Below are 16,394 nucleotides of genomic sequence, written 5' to 3' on the forward strand. Positions count from 1 at the left end.
AGAGACAATTTAAATTAAAAAGCTTAGAGCTGCCTCCACCACAGGGGGGCTCGCTCGACCCACCAGCGGACAGGCACCAGTATTGGGAGAGGGGGGCTGGCCGTCAGGGTTCACCGCGGCTCTGGCACAAACCCGGCGACACGGAGGTGGCACGGGCAGGAGCGGACTGAACGTGTCGGCTTCTCACTTTTTGGATTTTAGAAGGGCATGACATGCCTATATCTGTGTCTCCCCCTCCTTTTACTCCTCCACCTCTTTTCTTTTCTCATGACTATATGTACTTGTCACTTTTCCATGTGTTAGTTGTGTCTTCTGAGCAGTTTGTCAGCTTTTGGACACCTTTGAAGGTGTTTTCTATGTGTTTCTATGTGTTTTTGTTTGCCTGCCATTGGTTTTAACGGTGTTCGAAGGTGTTCGACGAACAGTTCGGCGAACACACGGGTGTTCGACGAACCGAACCGAACTCGAACACTACGGGGGTGGCTCAACACTAATTGTCAGTTGACAGGTGAGTGCGCTTATCAGCTATAATTCCCCCAGCAGCACTAAAAACACGCTCCGATAACACGCTAGCGGAAGGGCAGGCCAGGACCTCCAAGGCATACAGAGCGAGTTCATTCCAAGTGTCCAGCTTGGATACCCAATAATTAAAAGGCACAGAGGAATCATGGAGGACTCTGGTACGGTCAGCAAGGTACTCCCTCACCATCTTTTGAAACTTTCCACTCCTTGTGAGAGTACCCCGAGCCTCAGGGCCTATAAGCTAGGCGGGACTCAGAAAACTGTCCCTGAATGTTGACAGTGTTCCCCTGCCTGTGCTGGATTGCAGTTGCGTCTCTCTCGCCTGTACGCCTTGGTTGGTCAATGAACTGTGACCTCTGCTGCTAGCATGTTCAGATGGGAATTTTTTTAACAGTTCTGCAGCAAGGGCGTTCTGGTACTGCCTCATTTTTGTAGACCTCTCCACCTCAGGAATAAGAGAGTGAAAGTTCTCCTTGTAGTGGGGGTCTAAAAGTGTCACCAACCAGTAATGACTGTCACCCAACATTTTGACAACGCGAGGGTCACGGTTAAGGCAGCGTAACATAAAGACAGCCATGCGTGTCAGACTGGTAACGGGAAAGACTTCCGTGTCCTCACTAAGATGACGACTGACCATGCTCTCCTCCTCCTCTTCCTCCTCCTCCCCTCTGTCCTCAGGCCACCCACGCTGAACCGACGGTATGATAGTTGTACAGGTACTACCGTCCACAGCGATACCAGCTCCTGTTCTTCCTCCTCCTCCTCCTCCTCGCCCTCATTGTCCCCCAATGCAGGTTGGGATGAGATGAGGATGGGCTGTGTGTAATCGCCCGTAACGGCTTCTTGATCCAACTCATCATACTCTGGCTGCAATGCTTCCTCTTTAAATCTCTGCAGAGAGCATTGCAAAAGACAGACAAGTGGGATGCTGACGCTAATGATGGCGTCATCGCCACTCACCATCTTGGTGGACTCCTCTAAGTTTGTCAGGATGGTACATATGTCAGACATCCAGGTCCACTCCTGAGGTCTTGTGTGTGGAGTCTGACCTGAATATCGACGGCCTTGTTGCAGCTGGTTCTCCACAACTTCTCTCTTCTGCTCACAAATCCTTTGCAACATGTGTAGGGTAGAGTTCCAACGTGTGGGGACATCACACACCACTCGGTGTGCCGGAAGCTGCAAGCGCTGCTGCAACACAGCAAGGGCGACGGAAGCTGTAGCCGACTTCCAAAAATGAGCTGACAGGCGACGTACTTTGACGAGCAGATCTGGCAACTCAGGGTACGATTTAAGAAACCGCTGAACCACGAGATTAAGCACATGAGCCAGGCATGGTACGTGTGTGATCTCACCTCACCTCGCCTCAGAGCCGCCACCATGTTACGGCCATTGTCACACACGACCATGCCTGGATGTAGGTTCAGCGGTCTCAGCCATAGATTTGCCTGCTCTTTCACAGCTGTCCACAACTCACAAGCAGTGTGAGGTTTATCACCTAAGCTTATGAGTTTCAGCACAGCCTATTGCCGCTGGGCTGAGGCAGTACTGCAGTGCTTCCAGCTTGTAACTAATGTGCTGATATCTGAGAAGGAGGCTGAACATGAGAAGGAGGAGGAGGATGCGCAGGAGCTGTACACTGTGGGGGCAACTCTGACTGACATAGGGCCCGCAATCCTCGGTGTGGGGAGGATGTGTTCCGTCCCAAGGTCCGACTGGGTCCCGGCTTCCACTATGTTTACCCAGTGTGCCGTCAGGAAGATGTATCGTCCCTGGCCACAAGCACTTGTCCACGTGTCCGTTGTCAGGTGGACTCTCCCAGTAACTGCTTTTTTGAGGGCACGGCAGATGTTTTGGGACACGTGCTTGTTTAATGCGGGGATGGCACACCGGGAAAAATAGTGTCGGCTGGGGACCGAGTACCGAGGGACAGCCACCGACATAAGGTTTGGACAGGATTCCATCTCCACCAGCCTAAAAGGCAGCATTTCCAACGCAAGCAGTTGTGAAATGTGCGAATTTAGGACTGTGGCCTGTGGGGCATTGGCTGCGAATCTGCGCTTTCGTTCAAAGGTCTGGGATATGGACAATTGAATGCAGCGATGGGACATGGATGTGGACGTTGATGCTGTTTCTTGAGAAACTGCCATATCAAGTGAAGACTGAGAGGAGGGGGCATCTTTGCATGCAGTATGGACAGGGGATTGCCTTGCACGCACAACAGAGGGTTCTCTTACATGCACAACAGCGGAAGAAGCAGTGGTGACACCCTCTGACCCTAGGGTTCGCCCCACAAAGTCGGGTGCTTTGCTGACATGTGCCTGATCATGCTGGTGGTGGTCAGGCTGGTAGTTTTGTCACGCCTGCTGATGCTGGCATGGCAGGTGGTACAAATGGCCTTTTCAGGGTTATCAGCAGAGTCTTTAAAAAAATTCCAGACTCTGGAAGACCTATCGGTTGTACTGGCAACGTCCCTCGTGTTGGTGTTACGGGGAACTGTTGCCCGCCTTCTGTGTGCGGCCACCACACTGCTTCTTCCTGCCTGTTGAGGTACTCTGCCTCCCTCCCCCTGTGTGCTGCTAGCCTCACTTTGCATGTCCTCCTGCCACGTTGGGTCAGTTACTAGATCATCCACCACCTCCTCCTCTTCCACTTGTGCACCACGATCCTCCTCCTCACTTACTGGCAATTGTGTCTCGTCATCGTCCACCTCTTGTGACAAATTACCAGCGTCAAGTTCCTGTGGCCGTGGCTGTTCAAATATTTGTGCATCGCTACATGGGATCTCCTCTTCCACCACTTCAAGTGGAGCAGGCGAGGGGCACAAATATGGAAATGGACCAGTGAACAGCTCTTCAGAGTGTCCAAGTGTGGGATCAGTTGCTGTATGATGACACTCGGCATGGTGGGAGGAAGGAGCATCAGGGTGAGGAGGAGTATGCGGTAGAGACTCATGGCTACTAAAACTTGACCGTGTGGAAGACAGACCGGAGGTGGTGGTGCCCAGGTAACTGGAAGTATTATCTGTTATCCAATTAATAACCTGTTCACACTGATCAGTTCGCAATACTGGTGTTGTAGTGTGCTTCCCTATTAATTCGATCAAGAAGTGGGAGCGAGAAGATGTGGCTGTTGGTTGTGGCACATTTTCACCTTGGCCACGGCCCCGTCCTCTACACGCACCATTACCAGAACTTCCAGTTCCTCGTCCCTTGCCACGCGCCTTGCCCATTGTAAATGAAGTAAAATAGCTTACACTCGCACTATCAATAGAAAAAGGGTAATAGAAAGGAGATTAGAACCGTGGAAGAGGAAAACCACAGTTCTATTTCTCTGGCCTACACCAGAATCTTTTAAACAGATATATTTGTGACTGAACAGACAGGGAGACACTATTACTGTTTTTTTACGTAAAACAGGCCAAAAGCTGGATAATACAGAGATTTGAACCGTGTAACTGCAAAACCACAGTTCTAATTTACTGGCATATACCAGACTTTTTTAAATAGATATATTTGGGGCTGAACAGTCAGCGACACACTCAAACTGTTTTTTTATGTAAAAAAGACCCAAAAGAGGATAATACAGAGATTTGACCCGTGGAACTGCAAAACCACAGTTATATTTATGTGGTGTACACCAGAATCTTTCAAACAGATTTATTTGTGTCTGAACTGTCAGGGAGACTCTATTACAGGTTTTTTTACGGCAAAAAATGCCAAAAGCAGGATAATACAGAGATTTGACCCGTGGAACTGCAAAATCACAGTTATAGTTATGTGGCGTACACCAGACTCTTTTAAACAGATATATTGGTGTCTGACTAGTCAGGGAGACACTATTACAGTTTTTTGTTACGGCAAAAAATGACAAAAACAGGATAACACAGAGATTTGACCAGTGGAACTGCAAAACCACAGTTCTATTTTTCTGGCCTACAGCAGACTCTTTTAAACAGATATATTGGTGTCTGACCAGGCAGGGAGACACTATTACTGTTTTTTTTACGGCAAAAAATGCAAAAAGCAGGATAATACAGAGATTTGACCCGTGGAACTGCAAAACTACAGTTATAGTTATGTGGCGTACACCAAAATCTTTTAAACAGATATATTGGTGTCTGACCAGTCAGGGAGACACTATTACAGGTTTTTTTTATGGCAAAAAATGCCAAAAACAGGATAAAACAGAGATTTCACAGGTGGAACTGCAAAACCACAGTTATAGTTATGTGGCCTACACCAGACTCTTTAAAACAGATATATTGGTGTCTGACCAGTCAAAGAGACACTATTACAGTTTTTTTAAGGCAAAAAATGCCAAAACAGGATAATACAGAGATTTCACCCGTGGAACTGCAAAACCACATTTATATTTTTTCTGGCCTACACCAGACTCTTTTAAACAGATATATTGGTGTTTGAACAGTCAGGGAGACACTATTACTGTTTTTTTTTTACGGCAAAAAATGCAAAAAGCAGGATAATACAGAGATTTGACCAGTGGAACTGCAAAACCACAGTTATAGTTATGTGGCGTACACCAGACTCTTTTCAACAGATATATTGGTGTCTGACCAGTCAGGGAGACACTATTGCAGTTTTTTTTTTACGGCAAAAAATGCCAAAAACAGGATAATGCAGAGATTTGACCCGTGGAACTGCAAAACCACAGTTCTATGTTTCTGGCCTACAGCAGACTCTTTTAAACAGATATATTGGTGTCTGAAAAGTCAGGGAGACACTATTACTGTTTTTTTTACGGCAAAAAATGCAAAAAGCAGGATAATACAGAGATTTTACTCGTGGAACTGCAAAACTACAGTTATAGTTATGTGGCATACACCAGACTCTTTTAAACAGATATATTGGTGTCTGACCAGGCAGGGAGACACTATTGCAGTTTTATTTAAGGCAAAAAATGCCAAAAGCAGGATAATACAGAGATTTGACCCGTGGAACTACAAAACCACAGTTCTAGTTTTCTGGCCTACACCAGACTCTTTTAAACAGATATATTGGTGTCTGAACAGTTACAGACACACTCAATTTTTTTTTGGGGGGGGAAATACCAAAAGGTTAATAAGACACGTATTTGGACAGTCTGACTGAGGGAAAAAAAAATACAGGATTTAGATGAAAAAAAAATAAATTTTTCCTGGCCCCCGAGACCGGGGAGAGAAGTCTAGCAATTTGACCAGCAGGAGCACACAGGACTATAATGCAGCGTTTGCTGGTATAACCACTGTGTCTCCTATACAGCCTGCCTGCCTACCTGATATCTGGGATGGATATTAGTCCTGAGAAGGACTGTTTGTTTGATTTGGCAGGCTTTAGAGACCCTACACTACCTATTTCGCCCTATATATCTCTCCCTAACTCAGCAGCACTGACCCTACATTGGCTGATCCGGAGCGACTGTGTCCAAGATGGCGGCGCCTGGTTTTAAATACTCGAGGTGACGCTGTGCGGCCAGCTAATCACTGTAATGCCCACAAACAACGTGGCTGCGGCATTACAGTGACTGGCTGGCAATCCCTGCATGTTCATTGGCTCTGTAAAGAGCGCCAAACGTGCAGGGCAGAGACCCGAGCTCCCGCCCGAGTAACCCGGAAATGCTCGGTGCTCGCCGACCATCCTGAGTAGCATGATGGTCGGGCGAGTAACGAGCAGTATATCGCTGTAATCTCACTGACCCGAAGAATAAAGTCGTCTAATCACTTATACCACATGAGGAACAGCATAAAAACAAACTCTAGGGTTAGGGTTGGGCACACGCTCTCGATTCCAGCCAAGTTTTCATTCAAAAAGTCACACCGTGCTCCTTCTCTTCTGAACCCTGCCGTGCGCACAATCAGTGTATTTTCCCCACATATGGGGTATCAGCATACTCAGGAGAAATTGCACAACAGTTTTTGTGGTCCATTTTCTCATCTTACCATTGTGAAAATAAAAAATTTGGGGCTAGAAAATAATTTGTGGAAAAAGTTTGATTTTTTTATGTTATAAACTTCTGTGAAGCACCTGGGGGTTCAGGGTGCTCACCTTACCTCTAGAGAAGTTCCTAAGGGAACTTATATAGATGTGTGCTGAGCACCATGAACCCCCAGGTGCTTCACAGAAGTTCATAACATTAAGCCGTAAAAATAACATTTTCACATTTTTCCCACAAAAATATTTTTCAGTCCCCAATTTTGCTTTTCATAAGGTTTACAGGAGAAATTGCACTATTTAATTTGTTTTACAATTTCTCCCGAGTAAGCCGAAAACACCATGGGGGAAAAATGGGGGAAAACCACTGTTTGAGCGAATGGCCCATGTAAAATTTGCTTAAATAATTAGCGGACACCATGACGTGTTTGGGGAGCCCCTGATGTGCATGAACAGTGAAAACTCAAGGGGTCTAGTTTCCAAAATGGTGTCACTTGTGGGGGGTTTCCACTATTTAGGCACATTAGGGGCTCCCCAAGCGCAACATGGCGTTCGCTAATTATTCAATCAAATTGTACATTCAAAAAGTCAAACTGGGTTCCATCCCTTCCGAGACCTGTTGTGTGCCTAAACAGTGATTTTCCCCCATATATGGGGTATCAGCATGCTAAGGAGAAATTACTCAACAAATATTGGGGTCCATTTTTTCCTGTTACCCTTGCGAAAATAAAAAAAAATTGGGTCTAAAGTAACATTTTTGTGAAAAAAAATTAAATGTTCATTGTTTTCTTCCACATTCCAAAAATTCCTGTGAAGCACCTAAAAGATTAATAAACTTCTTGATTGTGGTTTTGAGAACCATGAGGGGTGCAGTTTTTTGAATGGTGTCACTTTTGGGTATTTTCTGTCATAAAGAAATTTTGTAAATTTTGTTGGAAAAATGAGAAATTACTGATCAACTTTTAACACTTATAAAAAAAAAAATCTTGGTTCCAAAATTGTGCTGAAGTAAAGTAGGCATGTGGGAAATGTTATTTATTAACTATTTTGTTTGACATATCTGTTAGGAGGGCGGTTGCAAACAACTTTAATATAATGGAATGCAACCGACCCCGGGGTCCGCGATGCAGCCTGGTGGACTGCTGCCGAACACTTTCCGGGTGAGAAGGAAAGCAACCAACTTAAATGATAAACCCTTCCGTGTGATTGCACACAGGAACGGGTATAGCGGTTCGCTCAATCTCCGTTGACAGCACGGGAGATGTGCGACCGGAAAACTATCGGTAGCCCTGTTACTGCACAGGGACTACTCTGGCGGCGCTAGGATGCGCGTATGACTACGCCGACGGGTACACGTGCCTCCAGCAGGCGTGCTACCGGACTGAAGGGTACTACTCCACGTGGCTGACAGGCGATAGCCATGGATAGGATGTCTGCTGGCTGCTTGGGGTATTAGGCGACCCCTTTGGCTGAGCCAGACTGCTAGACGAAACTACCTGCCTCTATGGAACTAGCCTGGAACACAGTCATCCACACAACCGCATCACTGCTCAATAGTCAGAGCGCGCCACCATGTTTGTGGGCGGGCCTTTTAAAGACTAAGCGCTGCCCACCGACGCGCCATTGGTGACGCCACCCGTGGACCAATCAGGCGGTGTCAGGTCACTGGGTCAGGTGGGTGCCAAACCACCAATCACGATCCGCCAGGTCACTGGCATGCTCCTGGACTTAGACTCAAAGAGCCCTGTCTCCCTCTGCAACCTATGCTTAACATTGCTAGGCACAAATAGCTGGGAGACAATCTGCACATCTCGTGGACCAGCTAGGCGTTGGGGCTGATGATAATGCTGAGTAGTATCAGCCCCAGCTGGACCAAAATGGGAGACCACAGAAGGTTCTGGACCCATTTCGAATCCAGCAACAGACCGACGCCTAACAATATCTCTCTGATTTAAAGGCATGAAAATTCAAATTTTGAAAATTGCAAACTTTTCAAAATTGTCGCCAAATTTCCTATTTTTTTCACAAATAAACGCAATTTTGCCACTATCATGAAGGACAATATGTCATGAAAAATCAATCTCAGAATCAGTGGGATCCGTTGAAACGTTCCAGAGTTATCACCTCATAAATTGATAGGGGCAATTTTTACAGTTCTGACCACTGTCATTAACGTGCAAACCATCTTTGGGGGTAAAGGGGTTAATTGAGAACTTCCTGTACGTCTGTTCAAAAAGTTATTGGAGTGCATGTATTTTTTGTCAGCCCTTGCAGTCATTGCATGTGCATTACCAGTATAGGAGACCCACTCCTTTATAATGAAAACTTTTTTTTTACTGAGGCCCTCCTCTATATGTCTTCCAAGGGGTATTGCAATGCATTAAAATTTTTGGCAGCCCTTGCAGTCACTGCATGGGCACTACGAGTATAGGAGACCCACTCCTTTATAATGGGAACGTTTTTTTACTGAGACCCTCCTCTATGTGTCTTTAAATTGGTATTGGGGTTTTCCAAAATTTAGGCAGCCCTTTCAGTCACTGCATATGTAATAACTATATAGCAGAACCGTTCCTTTATAATTGGAACATTTTTTTACTGAGACCCTCCTCTGTGTTTTTAAATTGGTATTGGGATTTTTCCAAAATTTAGGCAGCCCTAACAGTCACTGCATTTTCAATAACTGTATAGGAGAACTGCTCCTTAATAATGGGAGCATTTTTTAAACTAAGGCCCCACTCTATGTCCCTTCAAAGGGGTATTAGAGTGCGTCCTAATTTTTGGCAGCCCTTGCAATCACTGCATGGGCATTACCAGTATAGGGACCCACTCCTTAATAATGTGAAATTATCTTTTTAAATCAAGTCCTCTATGTGTTTTCAAAGGTATATTGTTTTTTTTCAACTTTTGGACAGACATTTGAGTTCATGCTTACGCTATAATACTATAGGAGACCCGCTCCTAAATAGTGGGAACAACAAAGCATAGCCAGCTGATGGCCCTCTAACAATAGTGAGGGCTGCCTGATGGCCCTATAAAACTAGCCTTTGTGCCTTTCAAAGTCCCTCCTTCATAAATGAAACAGGATGTGCTTGATCATGTCTCACACACCACATGGCCAGATAAGGTAGTAAAATGATAAAATGACATTTAACGGTGAAGGTATTTTTCGCCGTTGAAAGCAGTGCCAAAGTGCAAAAACGCATCAAAAACGCTAAGTGTGAACATAGGTGTGGAGGAGAATTTTTGTTTTTGGTTATTTATTTTGTCTTATATACAAGTCATTACCTTGGAAAGAATGTTCCTTAACATTTTTTCCAGAAAAATCCATTTTGGTTTTGTTTTTGTATGTTTTATTGTGAGTCCGTAAAAGTGGCGTAATACTCTGACAATATTGTTTACAGCAGTGACCTGGGAGTCAGAGATGCTTCCAAGGGTCTTCCCCATGCTGTTGCCATGTAATTTGAGCACTGTTCCCATCGATTTGGGCAGTTTTTAGGCCCCCTGCAGACCTCCGGGGAAGTCGCCGGAATACTCGAGTTTCTCTCAGACTTACATTGGGCTCGTTGCTCGGGTCGAGCACCCAAGCATTACAATTTGCTCGACCCAGGCAATGAGCACCCGAGCATTTTACTGCTCGCTCATCACTACTCCTTACTCAAGTCAACACCTGTGCATTTTCTCTCAATCCGAGTAACGAGCACCCGAGCATTTTAGTGCTCGCCCATCACTAATGCCAAGATGTTTCAAGTTTTCACGTTCTGACTATGAACAATAGGAATGCCCCTTACGAATTATGTAGACCACAAAACAGTGACCTTCTTCTGGATAACAAACCCACAGATAAATTGTAGGCTGATATAAACCAAGTAACAGATCACTTCTCATTTAGGTTCTAAAAAAGATAACATTTTTAAACCATAGAAAAATTATATCCTAATTTTGAAATTAGTAAAATAACAACAAGATACAGACCCTGGAATAGTGGTATGTATCACTGTTGCTCTGACTTCATCAGGGGTACAGGGGCTTACTTTCTATTAATCCCAGAATCTCTACTGAAGCCAGATTAATGACATGTTTCACCATTAAGCCAAGTATTTGCTATACTATCCTTTAACCCTGATGAAGCCAAATTAAAGGTGAAACATGTTGATGGGCTTGTGCTATAAGTTTGAACAACTTTGAAGTTTTATGTCCTAAATAATGGACTTTTAAAAAAGAAAAGGCCATACTCGGCCCCTGGCATGAGAGGGAGGCCTGCATGACAGGGATAATGCCGGAGTACAGGGACCTGTTGATTTGGGGAGTTAAGGGTTAAATTAGGTTATAGGTGGGTCACTAGGGGGAGGGGGCACTAATAGGGGTAGGTGTAGGGTTTATAAGGGACTGCCATTTGCAATAAGGTAGCCATTTTAGGTGATCACCAAGCCCTTAGGAAGATCTCTCACCCACCCTCCCTTGTTATTTTTTTCAAGTAAAGGGTAGCAGATCACACTAGCTCTTTTTAATGTCGGTTTGAGAAACGTAATTTGTTTAATTATAAAGGTGTGTAATCTTTCTCATAGCAGCAGACATGGGGGAAGTCCTCGAAGTCAGTGTTTTTGTTAATGGCGGTGTGGTGGGGGGACCGAAGAAGGTTCTGGACCCCCCTAGGTGGAATTAAGAGGTGACTGCTGTTAAATCCTGGGGAAGGAATTGGAGGGCCTGTGGTTATGTTTTAAAGTTTATTGGCCAGCTTGTTTAATTGGTGCCTCTGAGCTTGTGCATAGCGGCTGGAGGTAAGATGTGAGCTGAGCCTTGTTGGTCAAAAAAACAGACCTGGGTTTTTGGATTAATTATGGGGCTTCAAGGACCATCCCTCTGGAAGGATGTTATCATTTGTTAATTGTATTTTGTTAATAAAAGGCTGCTTTGGCCATTTAAATCCAACTTTCAGGTGCCTTGTGGTTATTGGCCTAATGAAAGAGGGTGGTTAAAAATGGGTTGTGTTCAGATGAGGCTCACACGACTCTCATATGCCCTTTGTCATGCATGCCATCGTAAAGTAGGTATATATTTTTTAGAATGCCTAACCTTGTTAAGGTCAAAAAAAATTTAAATGTAAAAATTGTTAATTTATATAAATTTATATTAAAATTTCAGAAATAAACACAAATCATATTGACCTACCACTAACACAAAGTACAATCTGTCACAAAAAATATTTTAAGGTTACTGGAGTATGTTGAAGCCTTACAAATGTATTACTTCATAAATTGTCATATATCAGATTTGAAAATTTAGTGTGGTCAGGAAGTTGAAAGCCGGCTTCAGAAAAAAGGGATTAATATTGAGATTTTACCGCCATTCTAACTTTCCAGGTTTGAAAAATGGGGCTGGATAACAAAATTCCAAACTGACTTTTGAGTAAGACAGATTTTCCAGTTAGTGTGCATGATGATTACTTGGTGTTCATCAATCTACCCATACATTTTGCACGCCTCTCTGTCTTGACCAAAGTAAGTGCTGTCTGCAGAGAAACCTCAGGCAGGCCAGTATTGTCAATCACCATGAAAGAGGTAGAGAACATGCAAAACCTATAGGCAGAACAATGCCCTGAGTCTATCAGCCACACCCAGGGTTCACCAAGCACTGTAATTGCATATTTGATTAAACTTCAGTTTCTACAGAATGGAGGAAGCAATTAGAACACCACAGGCAAGAATTCTATAAGAACTATCTATTCCGTAAAAGGCTATGTGGCTAGTTAATACTGTCAGTTTGGACAGACAGACCCCTTTAAGAAATAACACACAGATTGAATTATATATTTATCATTTGTATGTTTGCACATTGGGGCCTCAATGCTATTTAAAGGGAATCTGTCACCATAGTTGACCTATCTAAACTATTAATATCGGCATACAGGTTATAGAATGCTGAAAAGATGTCTCATATCAGATGCCGTGTTGGTGAGAAACCATTTTTTGATCATTTTATATAAATTTCCTCTTCCAGGCTCTGGGGAGGATGCTGATCTACATGAGACTCGTCATCCAGAGCTTATTTTAAATATAAGGGGGAGTTACCGCTGTGAGACATGTAATGACCGCTCTCTGCTCTCCTGATCTCACTGCAGAGCTGTGTGTGATTATAACTCACACATCTGCAGTTTCCTCTCAGCTTCAGATTTCATCTCACAGGCAGACAGGGCTGCAATGTTGTTACAATGCAGCAGAGCTAAAAAAATGTGTTTTCAAGAAGACAAAGTTAATTTCTTCTGTTCTGTGTTAGTTATTTGTCTCACACTGGTATCACTCCCTTTTATTTAATATGAGCTCTGGGGGCTTAGTTATCTTCCAGGCCACATCCTCCCCTTAGCCTGGAAGAAGTCATTTCCATATAAGAAAAAAGGTGGATTTATCAGGAATAAGATTAAGATAAGATAAGATTAAGGAATAATATCGCAGATATCAGGGTATCATTTTATTCAACTTCCTATGACCTACATGCCCATATAGATGGCTTGGAAGGGGTGATCTTACTAACAGATTCCCTTTAAATAAGTTATCCACTACTTATACACTGATGCCCTAGCCATAGGATAGGGCATCAATGTCCGATTGGCTGAGGTCCCGCACCCGGCACCCCTGTCGATCAGTTGTTATCAGTGTCGGTGGCCACCGGCCGAAAGTGCTTCCCTGCTAAGCTTGGCTGTCTAATTGTAGTGGCCACCATGGGGTACTGCACATCTGCCTACCATTCAATTGAATAGGAGTCAAATGTGTAGTACACAGGCCCGGCCACTACGACTAGACGGCCAAGCCCAGCAAGGAAGTACTTCCGGTTGGCGGCCGCTGACACCGATAACAGCTGATCGGTGGGGGTGCCAGGTGCGGGACCCCATCCGATCAGACATTGATGCTCTCTCCCACGGATAGGACATCAATGTATAAATTGTGGACAACCTCTTTAACTTGCTGAGAGTCATGGATTTCTGGTGCCAGTAAAACTGTAAACTAAATAGGACGGTCCAACTGGAAGCAAAGGCAATATTCAAATATGGTAAAAATACCGATACAAATAGAATTTATGATATTGTGGCGCCCCTGAGGGTTCAGTCGACACAGAGGTACTGCACCTCACCCAGAGGTGTGGTATCTCCTTCTCTCAGGTAAGGAGGGAGTGCTGCCTGGAACCCCGATACCTGCATCCAACAGTACACTGCTCCAGGCTGGCTGGAAGGGCAAGAGCCCTGTCCCTGGCTGGAGTGGGGGGAACCCAAAAGTAGGGGGAACCAGTAGTGGGTGTGGGTGGAGGAAGAAGTTTAGGGGAGCACTATAGAAGTAGGTATACAAAGGGAAGCCATCTTAGGGTGGCAGGTCAGTAAGAGGAGTGAGTGAGGAGAAGACAGTCAGGGAGCAGAGTCTCATTAGGAGCTCTGCTCCACAAGTGAGGGCTTAGTCCTAGAGGCCCAGGAGGGGAGCAGAGGAGTAGGCTTCGTTCCAGTAAAAGGGATCCTAGGGGGTACGGCGAGTGCAGGACAACACGGGTACGCCCAGAATCTGTCAGAAGACAGAGGGATCGTAGGCCGCAGGAAGGGGACCGGCCCCTGGACCAGTCGTGTTACTCCAAGTCTCGGCTGGAAAAACCGGAGGCTCCTGGCTCTCATAGTCCAGTTGCCAAAGCCTCATTCTAATCCCCGTGAGGGTCAAGCAGGTCCGGGAACTCCAGTTAGACAGTAGGGACTTCAGAGCACCCGAGCGGGACTCAGAGTGGGGAAGCGCAGGTCAGGAGGGAGAAGACCCAACGTGAAGACGGTCTAGAGAAGAACACAAAAAAGCGGGGTTCCGTCAGGTGCTCCTAAATTGTCTGAGGACTGCACTACAACGCCCAGCGCAACCAACACAATCTACACTGCCCTGGAGCTAGCTCTTCCTGTGGAGAGCCACACCATCCCTGCTGCCATAACACCAGCTCCAGAGGACTGCTCCGCAGCGGCGGCTCCCTTTGGCCGCATTCCACAGGTGGCGTCACGAACACTTCCTAAAACTACAAACCCCATATAAATAATATTTCCCCTTTTTGCTGACCGCCCTGGGCCACGGACCGGGCCAGCCACCGTGATATCCCCCACCAGCATCCATAGGCCCGGTTGCCGAGTACCCCTAGGCCCGGGGGCGCGTCAATATCTTTGTTTTTTTTTGCTGTTGGGTACAGCAAGGTCTAAAATATCATATAACTGGTTATTTTCTGGAACTAGTAAAATTCAAGACCAAAATGTAGGGTACAACCAAGAAAAAAATATTACTGATTGTGGTACTGACGGTGATACTGAGCTCTGTACTGCTCACTATCTGTGATATAAACAATGCTACATTGACTAAACCTCTCTATAGATGGGCTGCCAATATTCATAAGAACTGTTTGGATGGTTTATGGAGGCTTGGAAATCATTGGTGTCAGAATCACGGCTCCTGCAAACTGGAAATATGCTATGCAGATCGAGCACATCACTCCAAGTGGTCAATTTTAGGGCATGGACCCTCAATGACACATGCAATTGATCATTACATCCATTAACAGGAGTGAACGAGTGCACCAGTTTGCTATGTCTATTGCCAGCTGCAATAACAATATTTATATATTGTGAATAATATTTCAAAAAATCTAGACCATACTTATCACTCCAGGCTCCTTTCCATTCATTATAACCCCAAGGATTCCTCATTCTGATGAGCTGTGCCTTGTTATTACCATAAGTGACCTTCAAAGTATACAGCACCATATATTAGTGAACATTCAGATTTTAGATTATCATTAACAGGATCATGAGGATTCAAGACAAGTATGCATTGGAGTTTCCTCACCTCTATTGCTCTTGTTATAGTGTATATATGACCTTTAAGAATAGATGAACTCATAGTACTTATATCCTGAGTCCCAATAGGAGGCTGCAGAGAAAAGTTGATGTGATTAAGTAAACTTTCTTTGACGATCATCTACATCTGAACAGTTAAAGAATTGAATGAGATTAGATTTTCTAAAACAACATTACTTTTGTTCACAGGCTGTGTCTGGTATTTCAGTTCATCTCTACTCACATGGGTTGAGCTGTGCAGCAGTACCAGTGAGATATCTCATTGATTTTATTAAACACTGATGTTAATTAAGACTCTTGGTAACTTACTGAGCTACAGGCAGCTAAGCATTTGTACTCAAGGGCTCTTTGGATTTTCTGGAAGAAATCATTCGGAGCACTGCTTGTCGGAATTATTTCACCAACCCCACCAGTGAAATCCTCCATTGAGTCCAAAATGGAACCCGCTGTAAGTCCTTCATATGATCCATTGATTCTGTGCAAAAGAACAATTTTAATTATTTCATTCATCTTTTTAATTGTAAGTGAGAAATAGATTTGGAAAAGAACTCGAGAGGAGGTCGTGTGTTTGAGGTTTCTTGGGGCCACCAGGGGAGATGATTCTGAGAGGTCACCATCCGTCTATACAGAACAAGTGCACGTCCATTTTTAATTGTACATAATTAGAGTTGCGATGACTGCCAGACGAGAGCCTACTGGCATCCCTGGCACCTCTTGTAGTAAATGTAGTATTAATTTTCATTGCACTTACTTAGCATAGGCTTTTTCCAGGAGAGCACTCCAGAACTCATCAGAAGTTTTGGACGTTGCAAAAAATAATTTGTTATTCTTGGTAGGCAGCTTATCATCGATAACCACTTCCACCCAATTTCCGTACTGCCAAAACTGCAAGAAAGCAGAACTTTCCATAAATATGCTGTATATACACAGAATGTGTTATGTTAGTGCTGAAAGTTGGGTTACATGGCGGCCCAAACAATTATCAGATAGGAGTAAATACCCTAAACATACAAATACAACTAAATTCCTTCTAAAGACAAGAAGAGGATTGGGTGCCCATCTGGAAACCAATTAATTATAAG

At 44.5% G+C, this 16,394-nt stretch overlaps 1 protein-coding gene across 2 annotated transcripts in view; it reads right to left on the reverse strand.

The window, feature by feature from the left end:
• The window catches only part of LOC141257388 (calpain-8-like), a 260,656-nt gene that overhangs the window by 112,106 nt on the left and 132,156 nt on the right, over positions 1-16,394 (reverse strand). For both annotated transcript variants that reach the window (XM_073671884.1, XM_073671883.1), the window contains exons 4-7: positions 16,064-16,197; positions 15,622-15,787; positions 15,302-15,385; positions 15,113-15,198 (exon numbers count right to left, since the gene is read on the reverse strand). In XM_073671884.1, the coding sequence (XP_073527985.1) occupies positions 15,113-15,198; positions 15,302-15,385; positions 15,622-15,787; positions 16,064-16,197 (470 nt within the window). The remainder of the gene's footprint in view (positions 1-15,112; positions 15,199-15,301; positions 15,386-15,621; positions 15,788-16,063; positions 16,198-16,394) is intronic.

The sequence above is a fragment of the Phyllobates terribilis genome, unplaced genomic scaffold (genome assembly GCF_046119375.1).
Source record: "Phyllobates terribilis strain yellow unplaced genomic scaffold, ASM4611937v1 Scaffold_3__8_contigs__length_932513732, whole genome shotgun sequence".
Taxonomy (NCBI): domain Eukaryota; kingdom Metazoa; phylum Chordata; class Amphibia; order Anura; family Dendrobatidae; genus Phyllobates; species Phyllobates terribilis.